This window comes from Melanotaenia boesemani, chromosome 5 (genome assembly GCF_017639745.1).
Source record: "Melanotaenia boesemani isolate fMelBoe1 chromosome 5, fMelBoe1.pri, whole genome shotgun sequence".
In the NCBI taxonomy this organism is placed as follows: Eukaryota; Metazoa; Chordata; class Actinopteri; order Atheriniformes; family Melanotaeniidae; genus Melanotaenia; species Melanotaenia boesemani.
In genome coordinates this window covers 16,497,352-16,514,691 of record NC_055686.1, presented here as the reverse complement: position 1 = coordinate 16,514,691, position 17,340 = coordinate 16,497,352, and the positions used below count along the sequence as shown (strand labels likewise).

The following is a 17,340-nucleotide window of genomic DNA, read 5'->3' as shown; positions in this document are numbered from 1 at the left end:
GTTTTTGCTATGCATAGTTTTGCAAACATACCCAACTGTCACAGTTGTCTGTTGTGTCTTTATGCTGCCAAAATTTGTAGGGCAGCATTAAATGTGAAGAAGACAGGAATCAGAGTAGACAAAGAGCTACTCTGTGGTAAAACTAAGAGTTGTAAATAATTAAGAGTTTCCAGTCTGTGCCCTCATCTGTGCGTCTTCAGTCTTTAAACTTTTTTCCACTGTCTCAAACCCCCCAACCCACCCACTTAAAGATCTCAACCAATTAGCAGTCAGTCTATATTGTAACTGAAGCTGGCCAACAACTTGCTGACTCCATACAAGCCTGCTCCCATAGCTTCAGAGCTGTTTTAATTCCATCAATCCCTCACTGTGCACAGGATGACAACTATTTACAATGAAACCAACAGACTACCATAACTATCTATGTCACTCACCAGTATCATGCTTGGTCCCCTTCGTGCAAGCAACGATAGCCCCCATGCTGGGCTGAGATGTCATCCCAGCCATGGAGTCAACCTGTGGAGAAACAGGTGCAAATATTGTCTGAAAACATTAAATTATTGGCAACGAATTTTAGTGAATTCATAGTACTGTAAATACAGAGAGAGGGTGAACTATTGCATAAATCTCTGTGCACGGATAAGCACATTTGTCCTAAATGGGCTCAAGCAGGTATGATGTAATGATTACTGAAGCAGAAAACATCTCTTTGTAAGAAACTGTTTGTACTTTCAAGAGCCTTTGTCTTCTCTACGATAAGTGTACATCATAATGCTTCATTTATTCCTACGCATGACTGTCAGTCTTCATTATGCAATGATGTATAAAAAGATTCACCCACTATAACTGTTACAGTGCATGAGACCAATCCACGATGGAAGCAAATGATCAGATCCTTGTCCGATACAATTGTACCAGGAGCTGAACAACACATCACAAAACTGCAGCCAATTGCTTGAATGAAACTGTCCATACTGGCAGCATGCATCAATAAACACAGTGAGGAAAATGTTCCCAGTTCCAGCCATCTTAGTTTGAGTGACGTTTCACAAATACAAACTGAACCAAATGGTAGAAACGCATTGTTCATCTTCTGTTTACTAGCACATGGACTCCAGACTTTTCCTTCTAAGAAAAAGTGTCTGGTACTGTTCACATCATAAATACTCACTGCCACATCTACAACATCAGCTCCAGCTTCAGCACAGGCCAACATGGCTGCCACACCAGCTCCAGCTGTGTCGTGTGTGTGCACATGGATGGGCACGTCTGGGAAACGGTCCCTCAAAGCCCCAACCAGAAGCTTGCTAGCCTCTGGCTTCAACAGGCCGGCCATATCCTGGTGAAAAGGACAAAGATTGATGTAGGCACTATTTTGACATACACTACCTGCCTTAAACACACCCAAGCAGATTTCTTTAGGTTTGTTTTTCCCCTCATTTCATTTAATGTAGATTCTATATGACTACATACACAAATCAGGGATATCACATGGGGCATATTTAATCAGCAGACAATGATCTATAAATAAATATAACTAAATTTAAAAAAACACCCAAAATGCTTAAAATATAGACCAGCTAACATGTTTTATACATCCTGCTGGAAATGGTGATTGTGTCTCTATGCAGCGGACTGTGCAGCAGTCACTAACATAACTAATAACACTTGTAAACATGGAACATTTTAGATAATCTTTGATGTTCTTTGCTTTGGCCCAACAAAAAACTGTAGCACCAGTTTTACCAGGTAAAAGAACTGGTTCCATTTAAGGTGACAGCTAGTTTTAAAACATCACTCTCCAAACCATTTTTAATGTAAGCACCCTGAACAGAAAATAAATCTTAATTGATCAACACAAACTGCTTAGATCTTTAGTTGCACTCCCAGATGTTTCATTACTCTTTACAGTTATACTTGCCCATTTCCTCTTATACCAGTACCTCATTAGTTATGCCAGCCTTTTATGTGACTGCCACTGCTGAGTGTGATGATTCACACTGCAGTAGAGTGGGAGTTTATCATTTTCTCATCTGAAATATTCTGTCATGCCTGAATGAAGAAATCATTTCTTTGTGAGCAATATATGTCAGTTCATTTAGATAAGAGGCTCAAATATATAAGTTATTACTCAGAACAAGCTGTGATTAGAACCTTCAAGAGTTTATTACTCTAAATACACACTGATATACATACATTTAGAGTGTATAAAAGGGTTTAATTCATTTTATATTGATGACTATAAGTATTGCTTTCTTGATCTATTTTGTTAGATAGTTACATTAAAAATCAATCCAAAAGAATTCAATAGAAAAATAAATTCAGTTGCAAATTTGTTTACAAAACCACATTCAGGCACCTCGACAAAGTTTAGCCAGTAGTTTGGACTCCACACACTGTCCGACACACATTACATCATAATGTTTCTGCTTGTTACTCTGGGTAGAAATGGACCTCTGGAATAAATCAGGCTTCTGCAGGCCGACCAAATTCTTGGAAATCTAAGTGGAAGTGAAAAGCTTTTAGAGCGATACCTGGATCCCAGGGGATATTTTTTATTTTCTCACCTTGATGCAGAGAATGTGGGTTCCAGCTTTGACAAGCTCATCTGCGAGTTTCACATAATAGTCCAGAGAATATTTCTGCCTCATTGGGTCAGAGACGTCGCCTGTGTATGAGATGGCAGCCTCAACTACGCCACCCGCTGATCCGGCAGCCTCCATACCCAGCAGCATGTTGGGAACGTAGTTCAGAGAATCAAACACACGGAAGATGTCCATGCCGTTCTCTTTGGCCACCTCGCAGAACCTGGAGGGAAGGACATTATATTAGTCAATCACCACCTACAGCTTTGCTTTTAAATCTGCAGTCAAATCAGGTAAGTGAGGCTGTCAAGAGCTACTGCAGCCTGGGAGATTATAACACGGTCTCTCTCTATGTCACAAGTACATAACGAGTAGTTGTCATGCACAGTGAGCTCCAGATAATAGCACACATGTGGGGTGGGATAAGCTGTTTATATCAATTTCCATATCACTGCTCATAAATATTGCTTTACCTGCCTAAATAGTGTTCCCACAATTTTCATGAAAAGAAAGCTTACGCAGCCTGCAGGAGCCCACAATCACTGGAGAGAAATGTGTACTCCACTCATTACTGAAGCTGCTCGAGGTACTGTAAATCCCAGTATCTTAATCAGGTTTTCACAACTGGGATGAGTGCTTACTGTAGTTGTGTTAATGTGAATACAATGTTTACAAATGCAGAGGTTTTGTTTTGGCAAATAAACAGACACATTGTGTGTCAGTCTGTTTATTTACGCCGCAAAAGGATTACCAGTCCTGCGTGTGTGTGTGTCCAGCATGTAATAATAGAGTACAATGCATGCATGTGCTGTCAAGTGAAAACTACTTGGCATCAAATCAAACACACAACACCATCTTGCATATCTTATTTAGAGCAGAAGAAATATTTATTCATCCGATTCAGGGAGTTTTTCTGTCAAAAGTTCATAACACAACTGAAAATTCTTGCAAGCCCAGATGAAGCCCTCAACCCTCTAGGCTGCTTGGATGTAAAATCTTAAAAATGTCCCATTTCTCACTGCAAAGAATGCTGTGCTGTGACCCTGTAAAATGCACTTTAAATCAATTAAATGAAATGGAATTACACTTTGATTTGATTTCGTTAATGAAGATGCAAAGGTTGCTCGGCTGCGAGCTGTCACACAGAAAACGTTGTGGGCGAAGGACTGACAGAGTGCAGGGAGGATGGAAAGGGAGCCAGGCAAACAGATCAAAGCCATTAATCACAATGATGTGCAAATTTTCAATGGAACTCCCCCTATGGGACGTAGGGTGAAGAGGGAGATGAAGAGCAGTGGGGGGTGGATTAAGGAAAGAGGTGTGTAATGTGGGGAGAGCAAAGGAAACACAAAAAAGGGGGTTATCGGTGCGGGCTAATTAATGACTTCGTGATAAGAGGGGTGGGGAGGGAAGAAAATGGAGGATAGGGAAGGTCTGTGTGTGTGATTCAGTGTGAAAGATGGAGGAGGGGACAGTTGCATTAATCACAAACTAGCCACTGCTAATTTATTTAAAGTTTGGGGAAATCACGGTATGAGTCTATGTGATGTCCTTATTCATGTATGTGTGTGTAACTAACTGCAGGTGTGTATGCTTGTGTGTATTAGTTATCCACATCACCAAGGTAGCTTGTGAATCCATTTGGAAAAAGAGCTGGAGGTGTGTGTTTGCATGTGTGTCAGCACTGGAGTATTTATGGCCCAAAGTGCATTACCAGCATACAGCTGCATGAGTGATGGGAACGTCAATGAGCATAATAAGTGGCAACAGGAACACACCAGACAAACTGACCTGATTAAATGTGTGAGAGTTGCGTGGTCTGCAGGTAGCCACGCTACGGCCTAACCATTTAGATACGTTTAGAAAGAAACAGCTGTATTGGAAAGCATCATGCAACATGTCAAACTTCTACTCCTCAGGTGGTGCAGCACTTGTAGAAATCTTTGACAAATAATTAGATAAGCCATTATCAATAAGCTGAGCTCCAAGCAGCTCTTACTGGTGACAAGATGTGATTTAGCATTGCAGACTAGCAAGAATTAGATCATGCTTCATAAAAACCACCAAAACACATCTCCCAAACCTCAAATAAAGTTATGCTAAAAGCATAATTCAATTCCACTTTATTTGTATTGTATAACATCATTTCAGGACACTTTAAATACTTCAATTTGAACTAATTCAGTGTCATCCAATCTGTATTGATCCAAGCCCATTTATAATAAATAATAACCCAGTTAAGGAAAACCAACAGATGTCACTGAATCTTGAATGAATCTTGAATCATTGAATGAGGAACAAATGAGGAATGAGGAATAAAAAAGGGTAACAATACAATGTGGGATGAATGGATTAGAGTGGAGGGTGGATGATAACCATCTCAGATATTCACATTTCTTAAAATTGATCTAAGCTTCATTTAACCAGGAAATAAAAACTTTTGGGCTTTAAACTCTCGTTTCAAAGAACTTTATGGACAAGACAGGCCGAAAAAACAAAAACAACAATAATTTAATTTTAATTTTGTTTCTTGAAGTAAGTTTTGCTTTCATCCAGATGAGCTTCTTCAGTACTGATGGAGCTGGTGTGTTTTTCAATTTTCCACACAAAATGCAAATATTTTTCCTTTGTGTTTTTTGAGAAAAAAAACAACAACACGCATTTACACAATAGCGGAATGAAAACTATGTCCGTGCAGGAGAAAACGCAAAAAGGACAGAAACTATGTAGTGCGCATGCCAGGCCTCCAGTGGGGAGTGAAATTTTGCAACGCCACACCCAGCTGTGCGCTGCATCCTCATAAGACCGCAAAACACATCAAGACACGTTACATGTCAACTGCTAGTGGGGCTTATAACCTCTACATCTTCCCAGACAGCATAAACACGATTACAGAAACAGGTTTTGCTTCTTAGACCAAATAAATTTAAAATATGTAGTGGCCTTAATAACATGACATGGAGGTCCGCCGTTGTTGTTGTGTTGCTTTTTGTGGGTTAAGCAGGGTTTGAGTGCAGAAGTGCAAGATGACGTTATAGATGTCATTGTTGCCAAAAGATTCCACTTCCAGTTTACACTGATGTGATTCGCCTTGAGAGAAAATTGCTAAACCTTAACAATTTTATCCGCCCAAAACTCTCTTACCGTGTAAACAAGAGGCCAAAACAAAACTGATATAATTAAGCTTTTGGGTTTTATTGTCTCAGCGTTGTGGTGTAAACAAGGCCTTAAGGACCTGACTCCACACGCTTGTGGATGCAGTTCAGAGCAGTGAGGACTGCAATAAGCTAAACACTGGGGGAAAAAGCAGCTACTCAACAGACTGACAGCTCAAATACAGGACAGTCAGCTGTGTTTCGCTTTACACACTGCGTTACATACTAGCCCGCGGATACAAACATGGCCGCTTTGAACGCGCAATATGGCTGATTCAGCAAAGAAAGGCAAGAAAACATTACTGGAGGACGAGCAGAAAAGACAGAAAAGGACAGAACAAGAGAAAAGACGAGATAAGACCGTCTTTTACTGGCTGGAGAGAGCTCATAGTACAGGTAGCATTAAAGAGGAATGCCGACTAAATCTGCCAAAATTCTGTAGTGCCTCTTTAATGATGAAAGACACACTTTTTAAAACAAGTGGTTTAAGCAAGGAGTGAAAGAGGCCATCTGTGTGAAAGTAGAGAAACTTTAACTTAACAGAGTAGGTGAGCTAAGACATCACCTTTTCCTCACCTACAAAAGCATCGTTTCAGCCATCTTAAGAGGACTGACAACACCTGTTCACACTTAGCCTGAAGTGCAACTATGAACGAAGATCACTAACAAAATTTCAGGTGGTGGTTTCACAGGCTACTTAGGTGAAATCTCCCATCATCTCCATCAGAACTGAAAAGTTATTCTGGATGCTGTGTTTAGGAGGTCTAAATAACAGTATTCTAACCAGCATTGGCACTGTGGTTACTATTAATAAAAGGTAACTCCAGTGGACTCTTAATACACAAAACAATATTTACATACACATTTTTTAAACATCAAATGTTTTACATTTACAATTTGCTATTACCACATCAATTTTAAGCCACACAAGGACAGAATGGTCAATCCTAACAATTACACATCTGATACCTACGACAGGTTCAGAGTTTGCTTCAATTTGTTTCATAAACAACTTTAGATTCAGGTAATTTACAGCTGACTTCAAACAGATAAGCTGACCTTGTTTCCCTGCTCCAGTACAGGTTTTAGGGATGTTTTAAAATACAGGCCCACTGATTTAAAATCAAAATGAATAAATCTTCACTGTAATAACGACTCAAATCATGAAAAGTAACTCCAAGTTTAGTTTTCTCTATTCAAAACGACACAACAACAAAAAAATACAAGGTTTCATTTGTTAGTAATATGTAACTGTAATACTAGTAATTCTGTCATTTTTGACACAGGATTGAAGAGACAGGTTACAAAATTTAAAGTTTCAATATACCAGTCTTGTGTGTGTAAAAAATGATAGGCTTCATTAGATTTTGCTGTACTGTTTTGTTGGGAGTAATTGTTTTATATTTATCTGTGTAATTATTCCTAGATGATAATTTCAATCAAGTCAAAAAAGGCCCAACTATATTCCACACACAATAAAAACCAAGAACCACCAATGTTGTTACCATGGAAACAACCCAGACAGAGGACATTTTCAGAATAACATGACAATAAGACATTTAAACAGATGGAGCAGCAGCTGGCTTTCAGAAAGTCTTCTTCAAACATACATTTTAAAAATAAATCAATTACAACCATTTAACACACTTAAGGAGAAAAGGGAAAATGATGGAGCTGCTAGTGTTGTGACTGGGTTTACTTAAATGACCAATTCTGTTGATGTGGAAGAAATAGAGACTATTCCACATACTCAAGGCTATGTGAATAATGTGTAATTTTCAATACAAAAACAGTGAAGCTACTGTGTACTATCTGACCTAAATTTACAGCTCGACTGTGTATTTGGGTATTTGTTATTAAATGAATGAAGATGGTGTGGATTTAGTGAGGAAAAAAAAAAGAAAAATGGCATTCATGTAAATCTCAATGATCTAGATATTTAAGTACCAAGTTAAGATGAAAAAAAAAGTTGGTTAAAATGCAACCATACTCACTTAAAGACGGCGTTATCAGGGTAGTTGGTGTAGCCCACAGCGTTAGCCCCTCTCAGGAGCATCTGGAAGGGGACATTTGGGATCAAAGCTCTCAGCTCTTGGAGCCTCTTCCACGGACATTCTGACAAGAATCGCATGGCCACGTCAAAGGTAGCACCTACGCAGACACACGAACAGAAACGGGGCTTTAGCTTTCATCTCCAGTGTCATCTGCCATCTCAATTTTGCGAATCAAAATATGACATTTCAAACTCTGGCTATCAGCAACACAGACGAACAGAAACACACCAGCTTCAACTTTCTCAGTTTATCTTAAAACTTTAATCATTTATTTTTGAAGGAACTTTTAAAATGCTTCAGCAGAAGTAGGGAAAAATCAAAACTAAAGGGGAAAAAAAAGATAGCGATCTCTCATTTCCCTTTGTGGGGGAGTAGATTAGCGATTCTCATACCCGTTTATCATATCAGCCAGAAATAGTGAAGCCTCCAGGGGTATTCTGCTGATCCAACACTATCATTAAATTTCATTTTCTGAGCACTCATGCATTTGGACACGGAAAAAACCAAGCATAACTGCTTTGTTCCCTACTTTTATGAGCAAGAGGGATGTCCTGGAAAAATCCCCTTCATAGGTCCCCCCCCCCCTTTCGTGATTTGGATTTTGGCCTACGTCAGTATCCCTTAAACCACTGGTTTTGAGCGGAAATGACTCCAAACAATCCTATCTGATGTTAAACATATTAGTATTGACGTTTCACTGCACGTGAGAGATCAAAACATAAAGCTGGGTGAGGAATTCATCTGGGGATGCAAATTCTATTCTAATAATTTGATAACGTGAATGAAGACTGACAGCTGGTCCCACAAGCTGGACATCAGGCACAGGTACTGCTTCCTTTTGGAAACATATTAAGCATTCAACCTGCTGTGAATAAGAGCTAAAATAAATTAGTGTTGTACTCATGATGGCCAGCATCAACAAGAAAAGGTTCTCATTTTGGGATTCATCGTTTCCTGGAGTAGGTGTAGCAAAAATACATGCGCACAGTTAAAGGTTATTTTGGAGACAAAAAAATGTTCTGTCATAATTTGCTCCACAGTTCTTTGTTTCCTCAAGATGTTGTAATAAAAATATTAAACATTTCTCACTATAGAGAGGGTTTGTGTAAAGTTATGTCCCAAACGCAAGTGACTTCACCACGAACTCAGTTTTTTTAATTATTTTCTCCATCATTAATATTCTTCTTTGTTCTTCTTTATTGGTAGAGCCCACCTCCATCTCTGTTGAGTCCGGACTCACATTTTTGTCTTTATTGCCTGAAATAAACAGCTCACAATCCTTCAAAACAAGTCAAATCACTCCAAGACACTCTTTGATGTCACAAGTGCTCGGGTAAACAAAACGCAGATGCAAAGACATTCACTTCCAATAACTGAGAATCAGAAAGTTTATCAGTTGATGAAACTGTGTCAATAAGACATGAGGAAGCATATAGCTCTATAATGTGACCCAGTTCATTTTACTGTATCTTCCATGGTGCAGAGAGGAACGCTATATCGGGAAGGGACTTAATCCTCAAAGGGCTTTCACAGGCTTAATCTCTTCAATGATTCATTCTGCCTCTAAGCAGCTGAAACATGTGAAAGCAATATTTCCTATCTAAGGCGAGTCAAGTGTTAAAGGGGGGGAAAAAAAGAAGCAAAGAAAATATATTTCTTGCACAGGGACAATGTGTCAGCGTGACAGCATTCAATATTCACATTCAAAATTCAGTCATCTCATTTTGGGTGATTTATTTGGGCTTCAAGTGATTCAAACATAGACCTGAAGAAAAAAGAAAAAAAAAAAATCTGATCACATTGTGATGAATGTGTATTATTTAAAGCCATCTTATCAGGATGGGAACAGTAGTTATTTCTCTTGTGGTAATTAAGTGATTCATGAGGGCCTGTTTAAATGTACTGATACGAGCTGTCACTGTGGGACAATGCGTGCGAGAGATGAACTTTTCACAACATGGTGCTCTAATTTGTGTTTAACAAACTAAATCAATACGAGGCGAGTGTTTTGCTGCCAAGTGGTGAATCTGAGAACATTGTGCTTTAAAAACAGGGTGAATTAACAGGTTTAACAGAAGATATATATATTCTTAAATTACAACTTTTTTTTTAAAAAAGATCAATTAGTTTTTAGTCTTGTGCACTGCAGTCTAAGACATAAAAACTGCCGAAAACTTTAACCCCTTATGCCAATGAAGCCATCTTCGCATGGTCATTAATCAAGTAAAAGATTTTAAATGATAATTGACCAAACTTAGTTTTACAGCTTTTTCATGGCCTGCTCCTAATAGTTGCTGAAAATGCGTTCAACAGACGGTAAGTGTGTTGTTTAGTTGTTAGACTATTAAAGGTTTTTCTTAAAGTCTTGCTCATGATTTTTAAGGCAGGTCTATTTAAACTGTACAGGAATGATAAAAGAAAAAAAAATTAATTATAGATTCATCTTGTAAAGAACGAAGCTGAAATGAAGTAAGACTGCAGACCTGGCAACACATCAACTCCAAGGGCAGCATAACAGAGCCAGCAGACAGTGTGTGGATTCATTTTAGGCAGAGTGACAAGGAACCACAAATATCTGCCTCATTATTATTTACCTGCTACTCTTACAGTCTTTTCCTGTAGATAGTTAGGTTAAATATGGTGTGCTGCGCTGATGCCTGTCTGCAGAACATACCTGGCATGAGAATGTAATTTTCACCTTTTAACCATTTAAATCCGATCAAGTAGTGCTGCTTTACTGCTCTGCTCATGCAATCCCGAGATATCCTGCATATCTCATGTTTCAAGGGAAAGCTCTGCTTCTCACCAGCTGGAAGTACATCGGTGGCGTGCATGGTTGAGAAATGACAGTAATTTGAATTATGCATGTTACTGTGTCGCCGACAACATGGTTGGATTTAAAGGGTTAATTATGGTAAAAAAAAACTTCAAAGTAACTAAAATATCTAATATGTGCATTTGGGATTTCACATCTAAGCAGTTTGCTCTGTTTTATTTGATCTGCTCTAAGATTGTACAGACAGACTCTTGGAACAAAACCGAATTTAATTCACTTGATTTATTTTAAACATTTATATTTGGCCCAGTGGTTACGGACACATTTTCTGTGATCTAACTAACTCAGACTGTAGATTTATTTCTGTTTCGCTCTGATTAAACTTGCTTTAGGAAGGAAGGTTTCACAGGTTCTGTATACAATCCATTGTAGCTTTAAGAGTTTAACTATGAGGTGGTGCTTTGTGTTTTGAATCAGTGGTATACAGGAATCACTGATGCCTCAAGAGGATCTACTAGCATATTACATTCCTCTTCTATATTTTACACAATCACATTAACTTTTAACTGAGAAAGACAAATGAACCTGATGCCCCTCAGCCCATAATATCAACCCTTTGCAGAATCATTATGTCGGGAGTTATTTACATTCCCTCAGCTTGGGTCTTACATCTGAATCAACTGATACACACTAGCTGCCGTATACACAGGAGAAGCACACATTCACTTTCCCCAACTTCTATATGAAGACAAAAGACTTTTTAAACGTCAAGAGCTTTCACTCACAAAATATTTCAAACCCCAACACCCACTGCAGGTCAAACATTGGCACTTTATAAAAGAGCTTTTAAAAGGAGACAAAGTAAAATGTATTCACTGTTCTCTTTGCGCTTTATCATAACTGGAGTCAGTAAGACAACAGATTATTGTGCAGTGTTTACTCAGAGCTTTAACTGCAGCAAATGTCTGCATAAAGAGTGTTGACCACATTGTCAGTCAGCCCCTTGAATGATGTCATTTTCCTTAAATTCCCTGAGCCATTGCTGCAGTGATGCAGGATGCATTATCCTGCTAAAAGATACCACTGATATCTTGGTATTCTGTTGCCATAGAATACATGCTCTGTATTACAGTTCTAGTAGGTGAAATGAGCCAAAATAAGAGTAAAATTAGTGCAAGTCAGAACATAATTCAGGAAGTGTTTTTCCGCTTTCCAATGTGCATCTACTGCCATCTTTTCCCCAAAGAAACAAAACAAATGTGCAGTAATGCTGGTGCTTCATCAGATAAGGCCACCTTCTTCTTTTCTTCCATAGTTAAAAGTCCAGACACTCTCATGTTAATTGAGGGACTCAGGCTGAACATAAGCGAGCATTGGCACACTGCCCAGTCTGTGTCTTCATGACTATAGATACTTGATAACAGCTCGGACACGGGACACTGGTGACAACAGCACTGACAATGTTGTAATCAACACCTTATTTAAAATCTATATTTTTAAGATGCTGTGTAAAAGGTAAATTATGTGCAATGATTTGTAAATTTCATAACTCAATATTTTATTGACAACAAAATCTAGAAAACATATCCAATGTTGAAAGTTATCAATATGATGGCAGCAACAGATTTCTGAAGTTGAGACAGGGGCAACAAAAGGCTAGAAAAGTAAAGTACGTGGTTCTAAGTAGAAACAGCTGGAGCACTGTGTTGCAACTACTTATGTAAAGTGGCATCAGGTCAGCAACATGGCTGGCTATAAAAGTAAAAGAGTATTCAGCAAGACACTGCTTCTGCAAATTCCAGAACAATTTTAGAATAATGTGCCTCAAAGCAAAGTTGAGACTTTAAATTTTAAATTATTTACAGTGCTCAAGACTTAGAGAATCTGGAGATGTTACTGCTGTCAAATTCAAGATATTTTCCATAAAAACATAAAATGTCTCATTAAGTACTTGATTTTTTCTATCTTGTAATGTAAATAAAATAAGATTGCACATCATTGAATTCTGTTTTTATTTACATTTTTATCATAACGGCAGGATCGTCATAAATAAATCAGGTTGTATAGGATGTTAGAGCTGGATTTAAAAAAAATCTGATATCAGTGTTTTATAAATATAGTTATGAGAATGTCTTAAATATTTAAAAAAAAAATTTGTCACATAAATATCTGTCACTATATTAATATCGAATCAGATATAATCGAAATTTTTTTTAATTTCACTGTTGAACCAATTCAGGAAATTATTGGTGACATCCATCTGCATCGCATGTTACTGTAAAACAGCCGTGAACATTTTACAACAATCATATCTGGAAATATAGAATGACTTTCCACAAAATCAAATATTCAAAGCACTTCTCCCTTTCAGAACTAATTTATAAAGTATAATGAGACAAGCACAGCCATGGGGCTTCCCTGGCACCTATTCAACCATTTCCTCCCTGTGGACGTTTCCACAAGTTGTCACGGACTCTCTTCAAAGATATACTTTAATGCAACTGCTTCTACATGGCTTATATTAAGTCAGATCACCCATTTTTGGGTCAGTCTTATTGTAAAACACAATATTTATAGAGAAGAAAGCCAGAAAACATTTAAACCCTTTTATTAAAATAAAATATTAAAATATCAACTAAATTTCTGTTACTCTTTATCTATTAAAATAAAGAGTAGACCATTTTTTTCCTGAGATCTGCTAAACATGCTTACCCATATATACATATATATATATATATATATATATATATATATACACTACCGTTCAAAAGTTTCGGGTCACTTTGCCATGGGATTCAATAGGGATGTGACCCCAAACTTTTGAACGGTAGAAGTGTTTTGAGCACTTTTCTGGAGAGACCTTCTTCTGTGTTTTTATTATTTTTTTTTTTTACTTTGTTCTTTTGGTATCTAACTATGAGACAAGTATTGAAATAAAAGCTGAAACAAGGCATGTGTTGATTAGTTCTTATGTTTGTTCTTGTGATCCTCACCAGGGGCTTTCACACAGACATAGTTCTGGCACCGGCACTGAACCTCAGTGCTGTCTGGTGGACGCATGTTGCCAGACAACTTAATGCAGCGACATTCAGGATTTATTCTAACGCAGGGGTGTCAAACTCAAATACACAGTGGGTCAAAATGAAAAAATTTAAACAAGATGAGGGCCGGCCTGGTTCATTGTTTATCAAAAACTGTTTTAAAGTGACCTTACTGCACACACTGAACCTGGAACTAACAGAGCCTGTTAGATATTGCCTATAAAACAACATTAATCATTAAATAAATGACCAAAAAAAGTGTGTTCAAGTCTGTTGCATTTATGTCTTATGGCTCTATATGCATTTTTCCTTTTCAGAGTAATTTCCAGTGAAAACATTTTCTACAGGCAAACAGCCAAAAATAATTTCCTCATTTGGATCAAATCAAATTCCCTGTAATAGCAAGAAACAAAATGCAAAAAATGAAACTTCATTGAAGGTCAATTTTCTACAAGTAATTATATATGTATGTATGTTATAGTCATAGTGGAAGATATGGACGCTAAAACGGCTGCCAACCTGTGAAGCCACAATATGAATTTAGATTAGTAATTTTACCTCCACCATAAAATTGGGTTCATTTTTAACATTTTTTTTCTGACAGTTTCCCTTAAACACTTTAAAACTCTGGGGCCTGAAGGGTTAATAGCTCTTCTACTTTTGGAGACTTTGTTTCCTGTCCAGATGCACGTATCTGTAGTGTTGCTTCATTTCAAAGTGTCTTCTCACGTTCTATTCCTTTTTTACAGCCTCACTGTCTCCACACAGAAGACACACAGCTTTGTCCTTTACATCCACAAACATAACCTCTGTTGTTAACAGAGGGGTTGTTAACAAAGATGAGCAGCTCCGTCAGGCTGCTAGAGAATGAGCGAGGTATGTGCTTGCAGGTCGTGATTAACGCACCGATGTACTGACAGTGTATTGTGGGATATGTAGTATTATAGTGTGCATGCACTCAACAGGCCAGCTGTAATAGTGAGTAGATATGATCATGCAGGCCAAAAAATATTTCATTCACTAGCCGGATGTGACCCGTGGGCCTTCAGTTTGACAAGCGTTCTAAAGGAATTATTTCAGTGTTTGATGAACCTAAATTAGCTGATGAACTATGTCTTCATCTGAGGAAGACCAGGCAGGGAAAATGGTACTTTGTTGGACTGATTATTCAGTGTGGCTTTCTTCTTTTTTTTTTTATTTTATTTTACTGAAACAGCATGCATTACAGCACTTGTGTACACTGACAATATTGTTCTGGTTTCAGCTTTTTTGTTTTTCTTTTGTCTTTTTAACTGTATTGAAACATAACAGTGGTGTGGCGTTCAGGTGCATCCATCCATTTCCTGCTCATGACATAACAGCTCGTTATGGAAAACCACTATTTTTGGTGACCTTTTGACAAAGAGTTTTGAAGTTTCGAACCAACTTTATTTCAGTGTAAATGTGCCGGGCAGATGTTTGTTCTTCTTTATTGGTAGATTCAACCTCCATCTCTGTTGAGTCCGGACTCACATTCTTGTCTTTATTGCCTGAAATAAACAGCTCACAATCCTTCAAAACAAGTCACATCACTCCAAGACACTCTTTGATGTCACAAGTGCTCGGGTAAACAAAATGCAGATGCCAAGACATTCACTCACAAAGCTCCAGCAAAGAACTCAGATGAGAAACTTACTAACGAAAGTGCAGTCTGAGTCACAACTATTGCACTCTGCATTAGAGAGAAGTGTTCATAACTGGGCAGCACAAAAATAAACGTGTTTTCCATTCTGCACAAATTCTGAGTAACTGCATCTTCTACATGGACATCACTGGATTTCTCACATCCAAAAAAGTTTTAGTGATATATGGTTCTCTCTTATACACTAAAAGCAGGCCTCATTGCCTTAAGCTAGGAACGAACTCCATTAAACAAGGAAACTCACCTCCCCAGTTCTCCAGGCTGAAAAGGTTGCTGAAGTTGTGGCTGACGAATGGAGAGATCTTTTTCAGATCATGGGTTCGAACTCTGGTAGCCAGTAGTGACTGATGAGCATCCCTGAAAGTCGTATCCATTAGCAACAGACCTTGGTGGGCACGGATAGCCTTGGCAAATCCTTCAGGACCATCACGAAGTAACACGTCACGGAAACCTATGGGTGGGTCACCTAAAAGTGGCAGAGGAAGAAAGAAAACAAAGAAAAATTAATGCAAAAAAAAAAAAAAAATAACAAAAAAAAAAGGGTAAAAGGAAATGTGCTGTGGTTATAAACCATCTGAAACAACGTAGTTTGTAAGGAGTCAGAATAAGATACTGGAAAAAACCTGCAATCATGCATATGCATAAGAGCGTTCAAGTATGTTTTTCAAAAGATAGAAAGTCCGCTAATACTCCTTTATTTAATCAGTTTTAAACAGTATACTAACCTTGAGTGTTTGGCAAGATATATGCCAAACTAGTACAAGATAAACTGATGGCATTTACGATGCTAATTCAGACATCGCATTGGCAGAATTAGTATTCACTATACCATGTCCTTGTCATGTTCTCCTCGTCCTTCTAAGTTAAGAAGATCAGCTATAAAAGAATACAGACATATAAGCTCAGCAGCCAGCTATTAGACACACCACCCACTGACTTGTGAAAATAGGTTGCTCCTGCAAACAGTGACTCATATAGCCATGGTTTTCTAAATAAAGTAGGCAGCTACCATTTAGTGAACAGAGTGATCCAAGTTACTGAACTTGGTATGGTAAGACTGCCAGCTGAAGAGAAACCAGCTCCAGTATACTCCACACATCTACAATTATTTAGTCTGTGACTGTGTTTAATGTCCTAAAACTTCCAGCAATTAAAGGTGTGATTCCTTAGCAAACTTCAGTATGGTATATTCGGTCTTCATTACTGGAGGAGACAACGCAGGTAGACTACAGTAAAAGTAAAAGAGTACAGTAAAATAACCTGCCTTTTTAATTTGGTTAACATGTTACATTTCTGAAAAAAAATATTGGTCTTATAACTCCAAGGTTGTTGTACATGCTAACATATATCTTAGTTCAGTGTCTAGATATAACTAAAATCCAATTGGGTATATTATTGGGTATTTTAGGGCACAATAAAACCCACTTTAATTTCTCCAGATTCAGTGTGTTTTTTTTTTTTTTTTTTTTTTTTTTTTTTACCAAATTCTGTTTTATAGATTTTCCCCTGAATTTAGCTTCTTTTTTTTCAAGTGTGACCAACTTTTTTCCCAGAACAGTGTGTCTAATTATGTAATGGGTGTTAAAAAAAAAAAAAAAAAAAAAAAAAAAAAAAAAAAAAAAAAAAGTTGCTTGACAGGAAAGAAGGCATTTAACCCCCATCTAGCTTTTCTTGTTGATTTGGCTCAGGCAGTGTGGAAAACTCAGCCTGGTGGGGATACCAGATTACATCCACATATGAGCAAATTCCACAATATTCCACATTTTATTATTGATTCAATTTTTACTGTCAAATTCCACAATTCCATCCATGTTTATCACATTGTTCTAGTATTTGTATTGTCTCTGCATTCAAAATCCTCCGGGTATTTCCTTTGGTTCAACCTGCCTCTGTTTAATCAGTGCCCAAAATAGGGCTGGGCGATATGACCCAAATCTTATATCTCGATATTTTTTACCTGAATCACAATATACGATATATATCTCGATATATTCTTTTTTGTCAAGTAACCAAAGAGACAGTTCTAATTTACAGCCTTCAGTGCTAAA

The 17,340-nt window shown here is 37.7% G+C and overlaps 1 protein-coding gene across 2 annotated transcripts in view; it reads right to left on the bottom strand.

Moving 5' to 3' along the window:
* The window catches only part of pcxb (pyruvate carboxylase b), a 312,844-nt gene that overhangs the window by 41,936 nt on the left and 253,568 nt on the right, over positions 1 to 17,340 (bottom strand). For both annotated transcript variants that reach the window (XM_041985524.1, XM_041985525.1), the window contains exons 15-19: positions 15,537 to 15,758; positions 7,735 to 7,891; positions 2,568 to 2,808; positions 1,172 to 1,339; positions 435 to 516 (exon numbers count right to left, since the gene is read on the bottom strand). In XM_041985524.1, coding sequence (XP_041841458.1) covers positions 435 to 516; positions 1,172 to 1,339; positions 2,568 to 2,808; positions 7,735 to 7,891; positions 15,537 to 15,758 — 870 coding nt within the window. The remainder of the gene's footprint in view (positions 1 to 434; positions 517 to 1,171; positions 1,340 to 2,567; positions 2,809 to 7,734; positions 7,892 to 15,536; positions 15,759 to 17,340) is intronic.